General features: G+C 36.1%; 1 protein-coding gene across 2 annotated transcripts; it reads right to left on the bottom strand.

The window, feature by feature from the left end:
- Positions 1 to 43: 43 nt before the first annotated feature.
- On the bottom strand, positions 44 to 19610 carry cacnb4a (calcium channel, voltage-dependent, beta 4a subunit). 2 transcript variants are annotated; one of them, XM_056754928.1, is made up of 14 exons: positions 19463 to 19610; positions 18274 to 18357; positions 7452 to 7568; positions 7257 to 7379; positions 7040 to 7167; positions 6236 to 6312; positions 5923 to 5942; positions 5727 to 5807; positions 5299 to 5357; positions 5090 to 5199; positions 4814 to 4965; positions 4483 to 4578; positions 3597 to 3782; positions 44 to 3466 (listed from the first exon to the last, which is right to left on the bottom strand). In XM_056754928.1, the coding sequence occupies exons 1-14, from the start codon at positions 19523 to 19525 to the stop codon at positions 3203 to 3205; spliced, it is 1560 nt and encodes a 519-aa protein (XP_056610906.1). In that variant the 5' UTR covers positions 19526 to 19610; the 3' UTR covers positions 44 to 3202. The 2 variants fall into 2 exon arrangements, with proteins under 2 accessions (XP_056610906.1, XP_056610907.1); XM_056754929.1 differs by lacking the exons at positions 18274 to 18357; positions 19463 to 19610 and adding an exon at positions 14203 to 14505.
- Positions 19611 to 21183: the final 1573 nt, after the last annotated feature.

The raw sequence follows: 21183 nt of genomic DNA, 5'->3' as shown, positions 1-21183 counted from the left end.
TTAGTTAAAGAGTTAAAAAAATCACAAATAATTCTCATTGCAGTGTCTTTTACAATACATTTTATTTACAAAAGAAAATGCCACTAAATCACCTATTCACACATTTATTTTCCCCAAAACATCTGATGATGCAAAATATATCCGTGCACTTCTCTCAAATACCACCCTGCAAAAATAATAGGCCTACCCACAATTCAGTCTGAACCTCAAATGAAGCCAGTAGTTTGCAGAGGGAGCTAAAGCAGTAGCATGCGCTGTATACATTTGCATAGTTAATGGCTGTCGCTTATTTAGAGTAAGTTCCCATCATCTTTTTTCAACATGCCATTGCATGATATAGAACTTTCACTGAGGAAAAACACAATCTGTCACCAGGCCAGGAAGATACATCTGGGGATGGTTTTCCTGGGCTGTGGTATTTAAGACAGAAAGTTTTCTTCTACAATATCTGAACACTAGTTGAAAAAATAGAACAGAGAGAAAAGCATTAAACCGAAATATTGGATGTATGCATGAAAATTGCCTACAATTTTCTCTAACCCAAAAACTTCTTATTTAAAATATATGGCATAATTGTAAAGTCACTGACAGGGTTTACTTACAAAGAAATATAATACAACAGTAACATGAGACATTCATGGAGACAATACCATAGTCAATAAAATAAAAATGAATATGGGGTATTGATGGGTCCTGAGCATTTGGTAGTAGTGTCACCAAAACCAGTTTAAATTGAAGGATCATAATAGGTACAGGTTGTTGTGCATGTTTTTGAGCATTTTGCGGTTTGATTCTTATGCCAAAATATGAGTTTCTGATATACTTTTGGAGAAAAATGCGCTTTTGATGCTTAAAATGTTATCTGTTTTTTTAATAAGCCTTGTAAATTTGAAATTGTATTTATTTATAGTTAATAGTTTTGTTTACCTTTATTTAATAATAAAAATAATTTAAAAACAAAACATCCAAAACTTTAAAATTATTCTCATACAGTATAAAGTAAATTGAAAAAAATCCTGACATTCTTTAATTCAGAGATACTTATTGGTTTAAGCAAGACAATTGAATAGTGTAATATTTTACAGTTTATGAAATATTCTACATGTTTAAAGGGGAATGGGAGTGGCAGTGATCATAGAGAATAAGGACACTTAACCTAAACTACAAAGACTTCTACTGGCCCTTCAACTCCAGCTATTAACATTTACTGAATGCTTTCAAATGCTACATATATACTGAAACCCTTCAGAATCTCTTTCCTACTGGTTGTGCACAGGACAAATGCAGTTTTGATCAAAGCTACCTATTCATAATTGTTGCAGGTTTATTAAGAACTCACAGCAGATGGCACGTGGCCAAACCCAGCAGTTTTTTCACACCAATAAAACATAGGCTACTGTACAGCAGAAATGACCACATTTTTAACTATATAAAGCTACTGAAGTATACAGTAAGCACTAAATTAGGACTAAATGCTCTTTAAAACGTATTAAATGCAGTATTTCAAGTAAATTCAAGAAAAGTGCTATTAAATATATTTGCTGTGAATAACTGTGCTGACTGAAAACATTTTATTTCTGGAACCATTTGTCTGATGAAACAAAAAAAATGAAAATATGATAAATGGGAATGGGATGGATAAAAAATTAAAAAGAACAAAACATAAAAGACAGAATATAAACCTTCAGCACAACCATGTAGTTTGCACGCAAAGCCAATAATCACACGTGATTGGTGCCGTTTACACTAGCAAAACTACACAGTGCATATATAACTTTTGCAAACCGGCCCAATAAAGGGATACTCAACTCAAAAATGAACAATCTGTCATGAATTACACCCTCCAAGTTGTTCCAAACCTGTATAAATGTATTTGTCCTTTAAACACGAAGAAGGATGTTTGGAAAAATGTAAGCCACTAATGGCAGAATTTTCATTTTTGTGCTGAGTATCCCTATAACTACAGATGTTCCTTTACAAAAGATGTACAAACAATAAAAAAACACTAATTTATTCTTAGCTGTTTACATAGCATCTTAATTTATCTAAATCTATCTAAACTAAATCCCAATATTTGTTTACTACAAGTAAACCTCCAGTGTACCTGCTAAAACCCACAGAGACTATTATTGATCAGCCACAAGCTAAACAGAAAATGTCTGATACACCTAAACCTGATAAATTCAACAAAGGAACTTTGCTAACACATTTTGACTAACATACGTGACTCATGAAAAGGTTTAAAGAACAGATCTCCGTTTAGCTGCCACATTTTTGTATGACAGAATCAGCAAATATGCAGAGAGTGGAATATGATATATTATGAACAAACCAAACTGTGTTAATCTCGTTGTTTTAATACCTTTTGCGATGAATCTGACCCAACATGTCTGACCCCAAAATCAAAAAAGAGATAAATTATACTTTGTATTAAAAATGTCTCTTTTGGGGTTGATCATTTTTCATGTTGTTATATTTTTCACCCCCTCCCCAATTTGATATTTTCTTTGCTTTAGGACATCTAACTGTAGGCATCATGGTGCATGTAACAAAAACATGAAAACTTGTTGCTATCTTTTGCATTCTGCTGAGAAAAGCATCCTTTGACACTACCTGTGGATATATTCAATGAGAAACAGACAGGATAAACTACAGGGATGTCACAAAAACAGCTCAATTTTTTGGCACGAGTGAAGCTTTCGTGCTCTGTACCTGAGGCTGCCTGGGAAAGGAAAAATGAAAAAAAATGGTATAATAGTAAATGCATGATACTCCATTGGCTACTAAACCGTGCAAACAGCCTTTGTGCTGATTGGCTGTTGGTACTGATACGCATTCTCGTGTGCCAGTAAATTCAGGCTGAACATATGCATGCCATCAAAGCAATTCCTGCAAATACAGGGATATCAGACCTTGGTTCTAGATCTATATTAAAAAAATCTCACTTTCTCGTCCTGTGCTACACGTGTGACATCTTTAAAAGAACATTATCTCTTAACTACTGCACATAAACATCAGCACCTCCCGCCTTCAATGGCCTGACTAGAGATATTCAAGGGCAAGGGTGCTAAGATCTTGCATTTAGATAAGACAGCCCATAGGCGGGCACAAGAATGCACTGCAATTCATTTTGGGAAAAATGGCTTAGACAATTACATGAGAGTTATCCCATAGCTCTGACAGCTGTGGTTTGGGTATTGATCTAGAGTCTGTGCCGTGAGTCATTACTGTAGCCGGCGGGGGAGCCCCGGTTGCGGTGAGGTTTGTATGCATCCTGATAGGGATCCTGGTAGTCCTCTTCTACCAGCGGGTAGTGGTCATGACTTTGCTGGGAGCTGGAGGATAAGCGGTTATGGCTCTTCTTTTGCCGTTCGTTGTTGTGGTAGTTCTCATCTGAGGTCATCAAACTGTGCCTCTCCATCGGAGAGTGGTCGCGGATGTGATTGCTGTTTTTATTTCTTTGGCTCTGTTGAAAGCACACCAATATAAACAGCGAAGATATGCAACACATGTTGCTTGACAAGAACCCTGGTGAAAACATCATAGGTCCATTTCATGCAATTGTTTTTTGGGATTTTAAAAACAAGGTTTCTCACCTGTAATCCAGAGATGGTTGTTGGGTATGGAGACAGTGCAGTGGAGCCCAGGTTCCGGCTCAGCAGAGGGTTCAGAGGAGTGCTGAGAGATGTGTGCGTTGCCCGCCAATAGGCTTCCAGGTACTCTGCCAGGTGTTCACATGCATCCTCCAGCTGGTTCTCATCCAAAATGATGTCAAACATATCCTGTTTTGGGATAGGAAGAGCCAAACCGATCAACTAACACAGACCTGAAGTTAGCTTCAGGCAAGACGCCTGCGTCTATAGAGTTCTTGCTTTTAAAGGAGTAGTTCACTTCAAAATCATTGACTTTCCATAGTAAGGAAAAAAAATACTATGGAAAGTGAATAAGAGAAAATTTTGAGGTGAACTACTATTTTAACGTTTGAAACTATTGTCATTTTTGTAACTGTATGCTGTTGGCCTGCCTTTAAGTGCAAAACACAAAAGAAGATATTTTGAAGAATGCCCCCCACTGATCTCATTGTATCAGCACGAAAACCACTGAAGACATTTCACAAAATGACAAATTTTGTATAATAGGTATATAGGTTTTAAATGACATAAAGGTAAATAATAATGACAGGATATTCATTTTAAGGTGAACTATCCGTCTAAGCTCTTGTCACACCAATAACTATATAGTTTTAGAAATCTATATAAATATATAGTATATGAACACCACAACTACAATAAAACAGTATAAACACAGGAAGACAATATTGTTGGGATCCATCTGATGAATGATAAAATGATAAAACATTGACATTGAATTTAAATTCAAGGGCTCGTGCATCATAAATGTGATACTGTTGGTATGGATGCTAAAACAGTAGTTATCTTTATAGTTATTGTTCGTAAATGAGTCTTTAGTGTGCATACTCACTGGAGTACACTGAGCTAATTTGTCCGCAGCCACCAACTGTACGTTTAAATGCTTGCTCTGAGACTTTCCTCTGGATTTAATCAGCCTCTGCAATACCTGTCAACACACAAATATTAAATAAAGGGACAATTACATCGTTCAAAGCATTTTTATATCTCTGCATAAATAATGCAACTGCATTACATTCACAGCAGCCAAATGTTTTTTAAACTTCTGCAAGGAGCGACAGCAGCTACACGGCATGACGGAGCCACAATTTAGTTCGGCAAAGCATGAAATGAATCAAAAGGAATTTGCGATTAGTAAAACCCATTTTTATCAACGATGTTACCTTTGGGGAAGACACTTTGACGTGGATGATAATAGGAGCTAAAGATGTCTTGATGAGTTGGGCTGGATGGTTGATTGTGTCCGCATCCAGGACAACAAGCTGAAGGGATCTGGCCAATTCAAAGATCCTCTCTATCTCACTTTGAACCTCAGCTGTAAGAAAACAGACACAGAGGTTTAGTGCCGGCACCTGAAACGTGCTGATTTGGAAATAGCAAATATGTCTAGCAATGATCAAATAAGCATTCAAAGGTTCAGGTGTCAGCAGGTGACATACCTAAGTTGGATCTGGTGTTTGATCTCTCAATAATGGCTCTTTTACTGGGGTTATTCAGCACAGATCTCTTGGCTAAAGAGATGTCTGCGGTTACTCTTGTTATTGATATCCTGTAGTTGGGATAAATGCAAAATCAAACTTCACTACACAAACAGCAAACACAAAAGGACACAAAAAATGTCTTCCCAAGGTAAAGCTCATGACCTCACCTGCCTTCAAACCTGTGTTTCAAGAAGTCAAAGAGTGCTTTCTGCATCATATCCGTCACCTGTCAAATCCACGAGGACAAACAGGTAAATGTTAATGAGTAATTGTGACCAGTACATGCAAGAGATGTGTGGGACTTGTGTTTGTGTGCGAGCAGGTGACATACTGTATGATTGCATTGCATTGAAGTTCTAATTTTAGGAAAATGTCACAGTGGTTATGTTGTTTCTCTGTTTCTAATTTCAAACATGCTCTATTTTTTGAGACTGGCACATTGTACCCAGAAGGTTGTTGCCTTGGTAACTCTACTTGGAGATGATGACTGCTATTCAGTGACAAACCGACATCTCTTGCTTTCCGCTTATGAAGTGATGCCCTGGTTACCATGTCTAAGTATACACACACACCATAGGGATTGGGGGAGGCCTACCTCATAGCCCTTAAGTGATGGGCCAACTAAGACCACCGGCCTCATGGAGGGAACCACATCATATGGAGGAATGTGCTCGGCCTATAGGACGACAGCAATTTAATCATGAAACAATATGCGGATTGCAAGTCAAGTGTTGTTTAGATTTAGCAAAAATGGTCTCTAGATTTGACAAATAAATAACAGAATAACTTACCACTTTCTGTTTCTGTTTACCTGTGATAAAGACAGGAGAAATTATACAATTATTATTTAATTTGTTTTAATTTAATTTAATTTAATTTAATTTTTATTTTCTTGTCATGTCATGTCATGTCATGTCATGTTATTTTTCATTTTATTATTATAACATAATACTCTATACAGTCTCTACAATGATTCTCAGAATTATTTATGTGTCCCATTACTATGTTGTGATGTAAAGTCAAGTAAAATAAACAACAATAAAAAACATCCATTAATTCTGAGTTTTTTTTCTCTACACTGTTGTGTTAAGAGCTGAAGCTCACCTGCAGATGGAGGGTTTGGCTTGAAGGTGCCCGACACCATTTCACCCAGACTGGAGGAGGAGTTTCCACTGGACTTCCTGTGGGGGTGAAGCAAAGAAGAGCCGTGTTCAGATTGGAGTACTGGACTACCTAGTGTACAGCCAACTGTTTATCTCATTTTGGACAATTTTTAACGAGTTGGCAAAACCCTATGCCATGAAGTTTAATTTTGAAAATTGCGCCCATTTATCATCTTGGGAACATTCAATCCAGCTTTAAGTATAATGACAAAGATGTAAAAAACTGATTTTAATTCTTAAAAAGACCAAATAAAGAAGGTCAAGTAGAGAACAGACTGTTGGCACATGCGTCATCTTATACATTAAATTCCATTACCCAATCATGCATAGAGTATGAAACAGGACATTGCATGCGTAACAATATTTTGCAATCACCTTGAAATTTGCCATGTGAAATTAAACTGATAAAGTTTAAGATCGCTTGACTGAAAGCGACTTGCTTTTTAAAACCTTTTGTCATGAAGGCATAGGTCTAAACATTTAAAATTAGTTTTGTGGAAAAATATATATTTTTTGCAACATATTAATTTCATTTATTACATTTTTAAATGGGTGACTTAACGGACCAAATAAATTCCAAGCAATGGGTGGTTAGAACATAATTCTCATAGTTACATTTGAACTTCTTTACTATCATTCTAAAATGTAAAAAAAAAGATCAAGTAAGTGATGCTAAACTTTTGAATGGTAGTATAAAGCTTCCAATCCATTCTTGTTTCATAATAATATAACTCAAAAGTCTTACCCGTGGAAGCGACTCCTTTTCTGTTCCTGTTGTAAGCGAAAGTTCTCAAGCTTTAAAGGACTGGGAATGAAGCCTATATCACAGCCTTCCTTCACCAGTCGCCCGATCCACCAGTCATTGTTGTACTTCTGTACGAAACAAATATGACAAAATATGTATGCATTTCATGGTGATACATGACATCGATAGACTCTCTTAATTCTTAAACAGCCCTCACCTCCTTGATATGAAGAAAGTCTTTAGCATCAAAGGAAATGGCAGTACCAGCGACAGGAACCTCCTCGTCCAGGGCACCACAATAACTGACGTTTGTTCTCACGGCGAAGGCCACTGCTTTGGTCTGGGAAGATTTCAAACACATGTTTTAGTCGGGTTAGTTAGGTGTAGATTGATCTGGTTAAGAAAGACAGACCTTCGCCCTTTCCAGCTGGACAGTGGCTTGCTGTTCTTTCTCCTGTCGGCCGCCCTGCTCCTCATCCAGTGAGACATCTGAATCAGATGGCCTGCTAGTGTATGAGTCAGCCGAACCCTGAACACACAAGAAACACTTGTTCATCATGTGTTTTATAAATCCATCCTGAGACAAATGAATCAATGCGTCATACATTCAACTTATGCATCTGATTATACAAATAAATATGATTATACATAAATGATTACAGAATATTATCCATTACAGGCTGCTGGATGTAATATCAATGTGCGATGATGAAAATAATGATTTGTAAACAGTAAAAAAATTGAGTCAATTTCAAAGTTTAAACATTCCTATAATTCTGAAGAAATATATTCTTGGCATTAAAACTTACTTACTTACTTAGAAAAGTAGCTTTTTAATATAATTTATGTTGTGTTTATGACCTGTGTATGATGTACAGTAAATGTGCCAAACCAAGTACACAGCTCTCTTACTCTCACACTTCTGTATGAAATAGAAATTTTGTCTTAATTTCTAAGCTTCTACGCTATACTTTGTATTAAATAACTATTCTATGTAGTGCATATACTAATCCTTTATATTCAAGAGAGAAGAACAAACAATGATATTACATAAAGCCTGAGAGCACAAAAACAACCTATAATAGAAACGACAGCATAATGAGATGACACATTAACTAGGAAAAGCATGAGTGGCTTTATTACCTATAATGCATTAAGATAGGTAAAACCATTTCATTACATCTCCACCAAAAACAATATTCACAGAATGTTCTTTTATGATTCTAGTGATTTTATGTAGAAAACACTAAATCTAAAAAAAACGTCTGGCTGGGTTTTCAAAAACTGGGCCATATAAACTGTAATATTATTTACATATATGCATGCATCAGATTTCTATGAGGGTAAAATAGCTCATAATAATAAAATTGATATTGCCCAATGTGGCATAGCATATTACACAACATTCAATATAATCTTTAGTGTCTAACAGCTGTCAAGAAAGATAAACAACGTCTGCTAATGCAGTTTGACTGGGAATGCATACGTCTCCCTCTCTCTCCCTCATTGTGTCTCATGTCATTACATCAGAAGACCAGCAAACTACAGTGAAATGAGACTGTGTGCTGAAAGGAGAAGAATGCTGATTCTATTCCTGGTATACCCTCAAAGATGCACTGAGACTTCCATTGTAATCCACATTTCATCATGTCTGCTGGTTCTATAAATAAACGTTCTTTCACAAATTGATCAAAATGTGCTTTTAGAGCCAAAAATGGCTTTAGAATTTTTCTTTGGAGAAGACCCCATTGGATGGTGCTTTCGTTCAACAACATAAGCACTCTGAACATCTGTGACGTGAAAGATCCTCACCAATGATGAAGGTGTGCTCTTCCAGTAACAGATTGCTTGAGCGTGGCTTAATCGCTAGAGCATGGCACGAGCAAAGTCAAGGCTTCGATTCAAAAGAAATGCAATATCGGATAAACCAACCACTAAAATCTATCTGTGTTTATTCACAATGTACACAAATCTAATTTAAGGATTCATCTAATCTGGATGTCCACGCTGTCGTTTTAAAGTGATCAAATCTGTTTTCTCAGTGTACCACCTATTAGCCAGGTCTACTCTGGTTGCTATAGAAACAACATTTAGCTATAGACTATATACCTGTTTAAATGCAACGTGTATTGATGTAACTTTCAAGACGTGGAAAAAACATGTGATATAAATGTAATATTAAGCTTTGTGAAATTAAACCTGGAATTGATTTAAACTGTATTTGGATGGGTTTGCCTCAGCTATGCTAAAAATAAATTCAAACACTTTGCTGGCTGTCTGAACAAAGCATTGATGGTTAAGAAACATGTTATTACATTTACAGGACGCGTTTAATAAAAATTAGCTTCGGTGCTTTTAAACACACACTGGTCAGTGTTTTGACCAAAAATGATAGACCCCTGTGCCCAGGAAGGATGTTCGTGTGACCAGAATTACATATGGCGAGTCAAGTGAAAGGCTGTTGATGACATCAAAGCCAGCGTGATTAATGCCTCGTTCCATCATCTCATTCCCAGTATATAAAATATTAAAACTAAAGTCTCAGCCAGTTGGCCTTTAATTCTAGTGAGCTTGCAAGATTTGACAGAGCTGAAAATAATCGATGATAGCTGGCGCGTGAGACGGGCAAGCGAGGAATTTGCTGTCAAGCAATGGCTCCACTTTGGGACACGTTACACCCCACGGCCAGCTGGTTTGCTTATGTGTTGCTGATTCAGCGATACTGATGGTTGGATGGAGGGAGATGAAGAGGGCAAGGGACGAGAACATTTCCCAAACAGATGCTAGCACAGTTACTCTTTCACAGACTGCCAGCAAATCTATCTAGTTCACCCAAAAAATGGGAAAATTCTATCACCCTCTTGTCATTTTAAACTTGCATGACTGTTTTTATCAGGAGAAAAAAGTCATACAGGGATTGAAATGACAAGAGGGTGAGAACATTCTGACTTCATTTTCATACTATTACAGAATATTCAATTTGAATGTTCCGTATCCCATTTGGTTTGATTACAGTAAACTAGATTTCTAGAAAACTAGTTTTTATTTTAAAAATCTAAATAGAATAAAATGAATATTCCCCACATGTCCTATTTAAAAGGAACATTGTATTTAAAGATGCACATACAGTGATCTTATAAGGGAAAAATAATAATAGAATTATCAAGAATTAATGGAGATAATTCAGCTTTTAGTAAATATGATAAGGCATATTGTAACTATTAAGCAATACACTTTAATAAACTTGATCTCAAACTTGCAAAACTAATTCTTATAATTAAGTCTCATTCAAAGGTTTATTCACAAGCATCTGATTGAGAAGATGAAAAGCAAGAAATTCTCACTTGAATGCCCAGAGAAATGATTTCTACGCCTCGTCTATCCGGCAGGATTTGAGAATGGTGTCCGAGAGGCATTCTGCATCTTGAAAAAGCATTAACTATAAAACGGTTCTAATGTGAAAACAGTTAACTTTATGACTGTCCTTAATAAAATACAGTTTACCAAAATGCAGATATAGATACATTAAGTTGATTTTGTTAGGAAAATCCACGGAATTAATTAAAAAAATTAAACCTCAGGAAATGCAAATTTAGTTTGCATGTACAAAGTGTGCTTCACTCGATAAATAGTTATAATATAATCATAATAATAATTCAGTGGCCTAGTCAATATCAATAATTAACAGCAATATTAACTAAATAAAAGCTTTTCAAATCAATAAGGTCTAACTGTTTTTTTCAATGGAACCGAAAAAGAATTATAAAAAATCCAACAGTTAATTTCTCTAAATTAGACATATATTATTCAAGTTTATTTAATGAAAATAATGTAACTAACAAACTATATTTATAATGTAAACACTTTATATTTTAGGTGAATTTTATTATTTACTTAACTTATTTTTTTAATTAAATTTCCTTAATTTAAACAGTATATTTTATGACTTCACAGCTTTAAAATGTACTCATTTTTTTAGAGTTCAACGTAAAATCACAGTTCAACTTTTTCGGCCCGGTGTCACAGACAAGGCTAAGTTTAAAACCTTAGTTAAATTATCATATTCATGTCACTTTTTTTACAAAAATTTATAAAAAAAACATTACTGGTTTGCATCTTGAGACAAAACAACGGCACTGATACATTTTAAATAATGTCAAGTTATTTTCAGTTACGACAGGTCAGTCATTCATTTTAGTCTGGGACTAGTCTTCAGCCTTGTCTGTGAAACCGGGAATTAGACTGTTGAAAAATGTGTTTGTAGTTGTCAATATCCCCCTGAGCACACATATACTGAAGAAATAAAACCCAAACCACAAGCAGCATTCGTGTAAGCTTACTCAGCCTCAGTGCTTAAACCATTATCTAACCGCGTCAAGTGTGTGGGCTTGGGTTTGTCAAGCCACACGTTCTGCTTATCTTCAGAGATTGTACACGGCGTGTACATTTTTATGTGATGCCATTGGGTCTGAGAGCATTTGGGGCCCTCATAGGCCCTCTGCACTTGTGGATTCTTTCCTGTTTTCCTATGAAAACAAAAGCTGATAAAGTGAGTCAGTGAGAAAGCATCCTCCATGTACGCAGATGTATCATGGGCTGAAGACCACTGCCTGCTTGAGTGGTGGGTAATTACAGATAAATCTCTCAACAACACAGCATGAGCTCACTACCATTTAGGGCCACATCTGATAAAAGTAAACGCTTAACCATAAAAAGAGATGACAAGGGATGTTTTATAAGGCCAGAATAGTCTTACTTGTCATCTCAGTTAAAATATTAATCTTTAAATCGGTAGTTATTAATTGGTGGGTCGTGACACAAAAAAGTGTTGCAGTCTGGTTCTAAACAACAGGCAAAACAAGTGATGTGAGGCCAAGTATGGTGTTCCATACTCTGAATTTCTCTGCGTTTTACATATCCATGTGCACACACACATCAGCGAGTAACACACACGGTGAACACACACCCAGAGCAGTGAGCAGCCATTGCTGCAGCACCTGTGGAGTAGTGCCTTGCTCAAGGGTCTCACCTCAACCGTGGTACTGAAGGTGGAGGAGAGCGCCGATCATTCACTCCCTCCACCTACAAGCCCTGGTGGTACTGGGGCTCGAACCGGCAACGTTTGGGTTACAAGTCTGAGTCTCGGCCAATGTCTATGTCAAAGTACAGGTATGTGTGAAAAACTAAACTTTTGCCACAAATTCACAAGTGACTTGGTAGAATGTACTGTAGGCTAACTGGTAAGCTTGCAACAAAGTCAATGATCTGTAGGGGAGACAAAAGCCTCCGTGTCCTTTACTTTGCTCGTCAAGAAAATGTAAGGTAACAACAACAATTAAAAGTGCAAAAATATTTCGGAATCTTTGAACAGTGAGACATCCTCAATCCTATAAATATCAGAAACCGGATATTGCATGAAACGAACGTTTGAACCCTCAATTACCTTTATTATTCATAAGCCGTAAGGAAGAGGAGAAAAGAGAGGCCGACACAATTAGACCACTAAGGCTATATTAAGATCCTCAGAAACAACCAGAGCAGAGCTACCTTGGTATTATTTCATTTTTATGACAATTTCAATGCTATATTTGCATCGTGAGACTCCAGAGAAATACAAGCAAAGTGAGTTAAATTGTCTCAGTTCTATATTCTGCATATACTGTAGATAAACACAAATAGTGTATAATCCTTCATATAATGGCGTATCATGTCCTAGCTGGCCTCAGTTACACATACATACATTATTTTATTATTCATATTAAGTGTAAATCAAGCCATTACTCGAATGTCTAGTTGGATGTAACAATTCCCTACTCGAATGTTAACAATGAAGTCACACATCCACATTAGATGAGTTATCGATAATGTCAGATTAAATGTCACTTTTACTGTTTTAAACTGTGATGTGAATGTTCTTAAAGACACAAACACAATCGAGAGGCAATAAAAAACAGGCTTAAGTCTCATAATCTTATTAAAATCAAAGCTTTAAGGTTTGATTCCAAAGATTAATTTCACTATAACTTCAATCTTTGACAATGATGATTATACGTAGAAACAGTAAATGTTACATGAAAAATTACTGTTTTTTACAGCCAGAATCGCATTCTGAATCGCTTCTAAAGAAAAATATTAGAACTAGGTCTTAAAGTCTGCGAAAAATGTGTTTTCTGCTGCCTTTGGAGGATTTCCTAAAGCACCTTGTGTTCTGCTCAGGTTGACACCAAAGCACACATGTCCTATTTGGAAAAACAATAGAACAGCACTTAAAGGAATAGTTCACCCAAAAAATAATAAAAAATTATCATTGTCATTACAATCCTGAATGATTTTCTTTGTTCTGCAGAACAAAAAAAATATACATTAAGAACAATACTGGCCCCCATTGACTTCCATTGTATGGACACAAAACCACAGAGACATTTCTCAAAATATCTTCTTTTGTGTTCCACAATCGTGTACAAGTTCTGAGCAAAATAATAAATGATGACAGATTTTTTGGAGGGGCGTGAACAATACCTTTAAAAATCTACATCATCCTAAACACTCACTCTGAAGTCACTTTTCAATAAAGTGCAATAATGAATGCAAGATCCTACATTTAAAATAAATCATAAATGAAATTCAACTATAACAAGAAAAACAACAACAAAACCATTTGGTCCCTATCCCAGTTTTAAAAAATGTGGTATCCTTGGACCATATTTATGTCTGGTCCGTCTTTAAACAAAGATGTGCGGTTTAAGCAAGCATTTTTTCCAACAATACCTAAGACAGAAAAGCAGTGTGTACTCAGACATCTAACAAACAACAGCACTATATACAAGCTAGACAAGTAAATAGTGTGGCATTAGCAACTGCTCAATGACACGGAATAACAGGCTACTGCAGCTGAATGATGCTCTCCTCCGGTTGCCTCACCTCCGGAGGCTTCAGAAGAACTGAGCATGGTGTAGAGAAACAGTGAAGGTAATATTGAAAGAGAACCATACATACATTAACACTCACACACACCCACTCCGCTCCATTCCCCTCCCCCAAAACACTCAACAGTGTCACATCTCCAATCTGCAAGCTGAATTCCTCCAGTCCTCTCCAGAGGGTCTATGTGTGCATGCATTGAACATCCACCAAAAATCACGAAGACAGCTTGACAAACTCACCGCCTCCGAGTCTTCAAATCCATGCAGGTACAAATTGTCGTACATGGAGGTCTGATATTCCCAAAGGATCTCCTTAATGACCAAATGCAAATATAGGAGGTGTGGTGAGAGTATATCTCTTACGATCCCCTTGCCCACAGAAAGACCACCGAACCGGGAATGACAAGCAAACGGCGGCCAGCCCCTCTCTCCAAACGCTAGCGAAGTGTATTAATGAGAATGAAACGTGATCGATCACATCATCAAGAAGCGGGGCTCTCCCCGGAGGCTGCACAGACCTGGCATTTTATCAGCTTCTACAAACAGAGCAGGAGGCTGATGACAATGCAGCAACGCTGCTTTCTGATTGGCCGAGGAGGGCACCAGTGAGAAAGGACAAGTGCTCTCGTCTGTTGACTGTTAAATGAAGAGGAATAGGGGTCTAAAGGGTGCCGACAGCTTTACACTCATTGACCACTGTGTGTTCCCTGCTATTCTTTCCTCATTGTTTCTATTTTTGTTCAGCTTCCCATTCACACGTAGACCCAGACACAAGTGTTGTTAGCTCTTTGACAAAATGTTAAATATTCTCTCATTTGTAAGCAGCTTTGGGAAAGGTACTATAACGAGTTTACACACATTTATGGGCAAGTTAATGAAAGTATGTGCAAATATCTCAACCACAACAGACTACGGAAAACATTACGAGACCATTCAAAATTTTCATTTAATCAGCATTTCTAGAAGTATTGTGGCCATTCCAGTCCAGCGTCTGTTGAATTTCAACAAAATCAAAGCTCAGGAGTGACATAAAGTCATCCAACAGCACTGAAAGGCTGACAGCGTGACATGAACACTGTGATACAAATAAAAAACATAAAAAATGTTGAACTATTCTTAAATACATGTAGGAATATTACTGTTGTATTGCTTAAAGTGAATGTAGACTTGTTTTCTTTGTAGTAAACAAGAGCATGTTTATTGTTATTTTGACCTGTTTCTCCAGTTTTCATTTTCTGCAAATAATTGCAAATAGAAACAATATTTATTTTGAAATTTGGTAGAACTATTGTTAGTGGTTCACAGAATGAAACAGAAATGATCATTTCACCTAAACATATAACTATAAATAGTAAATTCAGAAAAACTGAAGGTGGTCTTTGAGATGGTCTTGAAATTTTTTCAGCTGCTGTATATACAAACCATAAAAGTAAATTATCAGTGTGCTCGCTTAAAATAGATGTCCATTGACATTAAAATAAATTAAAATTCATGGAGACTCGTATAATTGTTATTAAATAAAAATTCAATTTAATTGTTATTGAATTAATATTTTCTTTTATATCTTTTGAGCAGAATAAATAGTGAGAGATCTAATCAGACGATTTCTTGTAATTACATTAAAATAAACTGAAGTGAAATGTTGCTGTTAATTAATCACAGCTCCCTTTAGGATCAAATCCAGGCAAACATCGCCCCCTGTAGTACTGAGTCTGAAATACAGCTGTCTGTTTCAACTAGATTTGCCTAAAGACATACAACTGGGTAATTAATTATGTCTGTTAATGAGCCCATGTTGAGAAAATAAACAAATATTCTAATTAATATGCTATCTACAAAAATATCCTATTTCACAAGTTTCACAAGACCTTTATTTCTTTATTCCACTGCTTTGCTAGAAAAACATCCAAAATCTGGCATGTTAATATTTTATCATCTACTAAAACATTTTAATCTTTCTTTTTCTGCTTCAGATTTCACAGTCTATGGTCAATAAACACAGCAGGGAAGCAATGAAATAAATGAATTACTAAACAGTTTAGACATGTGACCTATACCAGAGGAATTAATAATTTATGCAAGCTCCCAATCATTAGGAATGTAACTGGATATTTATACATTTCTTATGGCGTGGTTTGACAAATAATGTTTCACTATCTCTCTACGGCACAATAAGCATCGTTTCTGTAGTACAGCCAAGACCAGTTCAGTTAAGGGTTTTATGTAGACGATTATTATCTGCAGTCTTGACTTTGACCTTGATCTCAGCAGGTAGTTGACACCCCAGGGTTTTCTCACCTTATTCAGGCACAGCTTTAAGACCCATACAGGTTTGACGCAAGATTTTCTCTCAGTTCAACCCCGATCTATAAACATGTGGAAATGTTACACTGGGGTCTTTGAAACGTATAAATAAATCATCTAAATCTTTCGAGGTGAATTTAGCAAAAACTAAGCGGGGTAATAAGAATAGTGTGCTGAATGAAGGGTCTTGCCCATGAAACCACCTCTATGTATATGGACAGGAATAGAATGTTCTAGGAGTCAAAATACTGAATTCCCAAGGTTGTGTGGGGACCTAGATTGCAAATTCAGACTGCGGTATATGTTTTGTACATTTTGTATGTTTCCTCATTGCACCACTAAGAAACTAGATTTTTAGAGCCTTACAGAGACAGTTCACCTAAAATTGTTAATTCTGTTATCATTTCTTTCAAAACTTGTGTATAACTCTTCTATCTGTGGAACACAAAAAATTAATTTTGAGAAATTTCTTTTCGTTTTGTGTTTATATAATGGAAGTCAATGGGGGCCGATGTTGTTTGTTTATAAACGTATTATTCAAAATATCTTCTTTCGTGTTTTGCAGAGGATAGAAAGTCAAACAAGTTTGACATGATATCAAAGTGGGATGAACTATTCACTTCATGGTCACTGTTTTCCACAGCTAAATGTCAGCCAAAGGTCTAGATCCATAAGACAAAAGCCATTACACTGTATCATTTACATTCATTTATGTGGCAGACGCTTTTATTCAGAGCGACTTACAAGTAGCAGAGCATATAATTTTTTTACCGAACTTAGCAGTGCCGTTGGTTAACAAGGCCAGGCTACTAGGAGGATTAAAGCTGGAGTAAGCAAATGAGAGGATGAACAACAATTATCTTTATTATGTTAAATCTTTTTTGATGGAATTATAAATCTTGTGTGCTAAGGGAATATCGAGCACTCAAATTCAAAACTCAGAATGCCATTTTGAGCTATGAATCCATGCCTGCTCTATTCAGCTAAATGTTGAACAAGAACAGTTAGAAAGGTGGCCATGAGTAATTCATATTCATCTGATGACAGAGAGGATTCATCTGTTGCTTGGAAACCGAATGACCTGTTCAAAAGGTTGTGCAGTAGTACAAGTCTTTTTAAAAAACAGACTGACTGAACTAAATACATGTATATATACCGTATACTGAACATGTGTCGTACAGAATAGAGGACGTACGATTTGGCATGAAGATCCTAAAATCAAACATGTTTCTTGCACAACACATAACCTCTGATTCAACACACTGTACGACCAGTTTTCTCTCAAACAGTGTGACTCACATTAACAGTAAAGAAACAAGCTGTCATTGTTGCCTTAATACATATTTGGTTGCAAAAAATGTGTCTACTGGAAGAAAAAAACATTTGATAACTTCTTAAGTATTTCTTAATTATTAACATTTACTTTATGCATTTTACGGATGCTTTACTCAAAGTGAAGACGATTTTTTTATGTGTCCCCGACAAATCAAACCTCTGACCTTGGGGTTTTAGTCTTAACCAGTTCTTAATATGGTCCCATCTGTTAATATTATTTAATGTATTCGCAAACATGAAATAACAATAAAGAATTGATCAATCTTTGTTATAATTAGTTCATACCATATACAGTAATTGTTCATTGTTTGTTAATGTTAGTTCATTGTGCATTACTTAATAGTGAACTTACTTTAACTTAGAAGTTGTTGTATAGAGTGCAAATTAACTAATACGGTTGTGTAACGGAAACACATTCGTAAAGTATAAACCATTATATGATTTACAGATAAGACAAATAGGATGCATAGATAGTCTACTAAAAAGTAAATATTCTCCATATTAAACTCCTTAATAAAGGGTCTTTCACAAAAACAAAGACTTGAATAAGAGTAACCAAATCGTTGCTAATCTTATGACAACATGGTGATATCAACAAACATGTAAAAGGATGGGGCATGCGTTGCACACAGTATAAGAAATAAGTCTAAAATCTCCATCGTCCTCTCTCACCTGGCGGAGGATGAAGCTGGTGGATGTTGTGCTACCATCAGATCTTTTAAGGCGACTGCGGCGAGAGTAAGTGCCTCTGTTCACCTGCGGCAAGAGAACGAGCTATTAATCAATCTTTCACTTCTCGGTAGAACAGGGGCACCTTCACACACACATTCGCCTACATTTTTCACCACACTATAAGATGTGTTTTAATGGAGCCCCTTACAATGAATACAAAGTTATCACTTTCAGATCCAAATGCTCACTGTCAACACACTACCGGCACTTTAGCAAAATGTGATTGCATTCATTTGCACTGCTGCTAAATACAGAATTAACAAATTTGACATCCAGGGTGTGACAAGACAAAATGTTATTAAAAGGGGTATATTTAGATGCATGGCTAAGCACATCTTCACAAGTGGTTGAATGTCACAGACATCAATGCAGTGTGTTGAGTACAGGCAGGTCTGCCCTTGCCGAGTCTGCAAGTACAAATATATATATTATATATATATATATATATATATATATATATAACTTTTAAGTTTAAAAATTGTCTCACATGGAACCCCTCAATGGAGAAGGATACGAACACATGTTTGCAGTGAGCGGTTGTGTAAAAGATACAATTTTCATTTAATGGATGGCACAATATATTAAAAATATATAAAAGAGATCTATAAATCTATAAAAATATCGCCATCCGTCTTTATAAACTGGGTCAGGTCTCAGATCTTGGACAGGGGAATCAATGAGAACATATATTATTCAGAAGCCTAATTAAGGGTCAATAGATCAAACTGACGTCCATTAATCTTAAAGGTTATTTGGGTTTCATTTTCATTTAACTGTAATATTACCTGTGTATGTTAACACAGAGATGTAGGCTAAACGAACAAGTTTTGCATGATAAGAGATGATACGAAAAAGAAAGGCACGAAAGAACAAAATATGAACAAAACTTGAAAATGCACACTAACAAAAGAAAATATTAGCAGATGTGTATTTGGACATATTGTCATTGTATTATTTTAAATGCCCTTTAATATCGTGCAAATTGATTACGTCGTCTACCACAGTACTTCTAAATGCAATGTGAAATCTATCACAAGTTTACAAGCATACATTACAGAGACATTCATACCTAACCTAACAGTTATCAGTGTTGGGTCCGCAGTGGGATCCCCATCGCGCGCATCTTTACCTGAAAGATGGGCTTCTGAACACCGTCGCCTATCCCGTGTCGGGTGTAGATGTGCCGGGACATCTCTGCAAGTTCATCGGTCCAGGGTGGGGGTTGCCTTTCGGTCCCGATCCACTGGCTCGGTGGAGGATACTGAACTGTTTGCTCCAGTTTCGCAGTGGGCTCTGCGGTCCGAATGCGAGTCGTGTGTGCTAATGCAGTATATGTGCAGCTGTAGTGCGCGGATGCACCGCTACTCACCCCAGCATCATCACGAGGGCTCATGAGATAGCCTATTACACAACCGTAGTGTACATGCTACATATATAGAAATACACAAATACTGACAAAGTGTATTGGCTAATAACTCAACAGGAAAAGGAGCGGATTTATTACAGTACTATTAGTAAAGGTTAATTGGCTTTATGCATTAATCAAAATGATCAATAATCCAATGATAGGCCAATATGCATATGTAGGGTAATATGCAAATCATCATTACAATCAGTGTCTGGTATAACTAGTTACTTAGTTACTAGTAACTGTTAACTACTTTTCCCTTAGAAAGGTAAAGTAAGGGATTACTTTTATTTTTTTGTCATTTAAGTTACATGATGTCATTTGACTAAATACATTCAATAGTGGAAATGACATCACAATTATCGGTCTGATTTTAAAATGTATGTTTCAAAGTGTCCTTCTCACATTTGCATGCTTTGGTAAGTTAATAAGAATAATTTATAGTTGTTTATTATTTATTTGGATGACTTAGATACGCCGTTTCATGTCTATCCCTGATAGCTATTCTAATCAAGGTTGATGTAGGACAAAGCGAGAAATTAGTAATAAGTAATTAAATACTTTTCGGTGAGAGTCATTTGTAAAGTAATCCAATTACACTATTGAATATGTAATTAGTAACTAGTAATTAATTACTTTTTCAGAGTCATTTATCCAACGCTGATTAGAATCTAGCTTAAAAAAATTCACAATACCCGAAAATAGGATTTAAGGAACAATACCTGGAATTAGTCTATGCAATTTAGGAATGATCACTTTCATGCAACTCAAATATAACAGGCAAGTGATATAAAAGCAGTTTTACCCTGATTAGGAGTTAACCATTATTCAGCTATTGAAAGTTTGAAAAAGTTGTGTCAAGTCAAATTCTTCAAAGCGATAGTTCACCAAAAACAAAATATTGCGACACGTTTCGAAAACTATACGACACACAAAACATGATCATTTGACAAAAATCTCAGTGGTTTTGGGTCCATACAATGGACGTCCATGGGGGTCAATGTTGTGTGGATACCGAAAATCTTCAAAATATCTTCTTTTGTGTTCTGCAGAAGAAAGTATGTCATACAAGTTTTACATGACATGAGAGTGAAGAAATGATTAAAGAATTTTCATATTTGATATATATATGCACTAATGTAAAAGCAGTATTCATACTAATAATACACATATATACATTATAAATCAAAGGTATAATAAATCAGCGCCTCGTGCATAAAGAATTGATAAGGAAATGCTATACTGCAGAAGATCTGTATCAATTCAATTCAGTTGCCGTAATTTTACCAGGCAGACTATGACGATACAGCACTCATGGGGTTGATCATTAGCTGAGTATTAGCTGAGCGTATCTGAGCTCATTTCTTTTAAAACATGCCTGGAATGACTAATGTCTGATGAATCAAACCCCAGCCTTGTAATAAATGTTGAAAACAGCTTAA

Source organism: Triplophysa dalaica, chromosome 8 (genome assembly GCF_015846415.1).
Source record: "Triplophysa dalaica isolate WHDGS20190420 chromosome 8, ASM1584641v1, whole genome shotgun sequence".
In the NCBI taxonomy this organism is placed as follows: Eukaryota; Metazoa; Chordata; class Actinopteri; order Cypriniformes; family Nemacheilidae; genus Triplophysa; species Triplophysa dalaica.
The sequence above is the reverse complement of the archived record's forward strand: the minus strand, read 5'-3'. Positions and strand labels throughout refer to the sequence as shown.

Bases quoted from the DNA above. Each gene is read 5' to 3' on its own strand.
- cacnb4a (XM_056754928.1), bottom strand. From the start codon at position 19,525: ATGTCCCGGCACATCTACACCCGACACGGGATAGGCGACGGTGTTCAG. The intron at 7,569-18,273 runs GTGAGAGAGGAC...TTGTGTGTTCAG, and splicing joins CCAGCTTCATCCTCCGCCAG to GGTTCGGCTGACTCATACAC. The intron at 6,313-7,039 runs GTAAGACTTTTG...TCACCCCCACAG, and splicing joins AAAAGGAGTCGCTTCCACGG to GAAGTCCAGTGGAAACTCCT.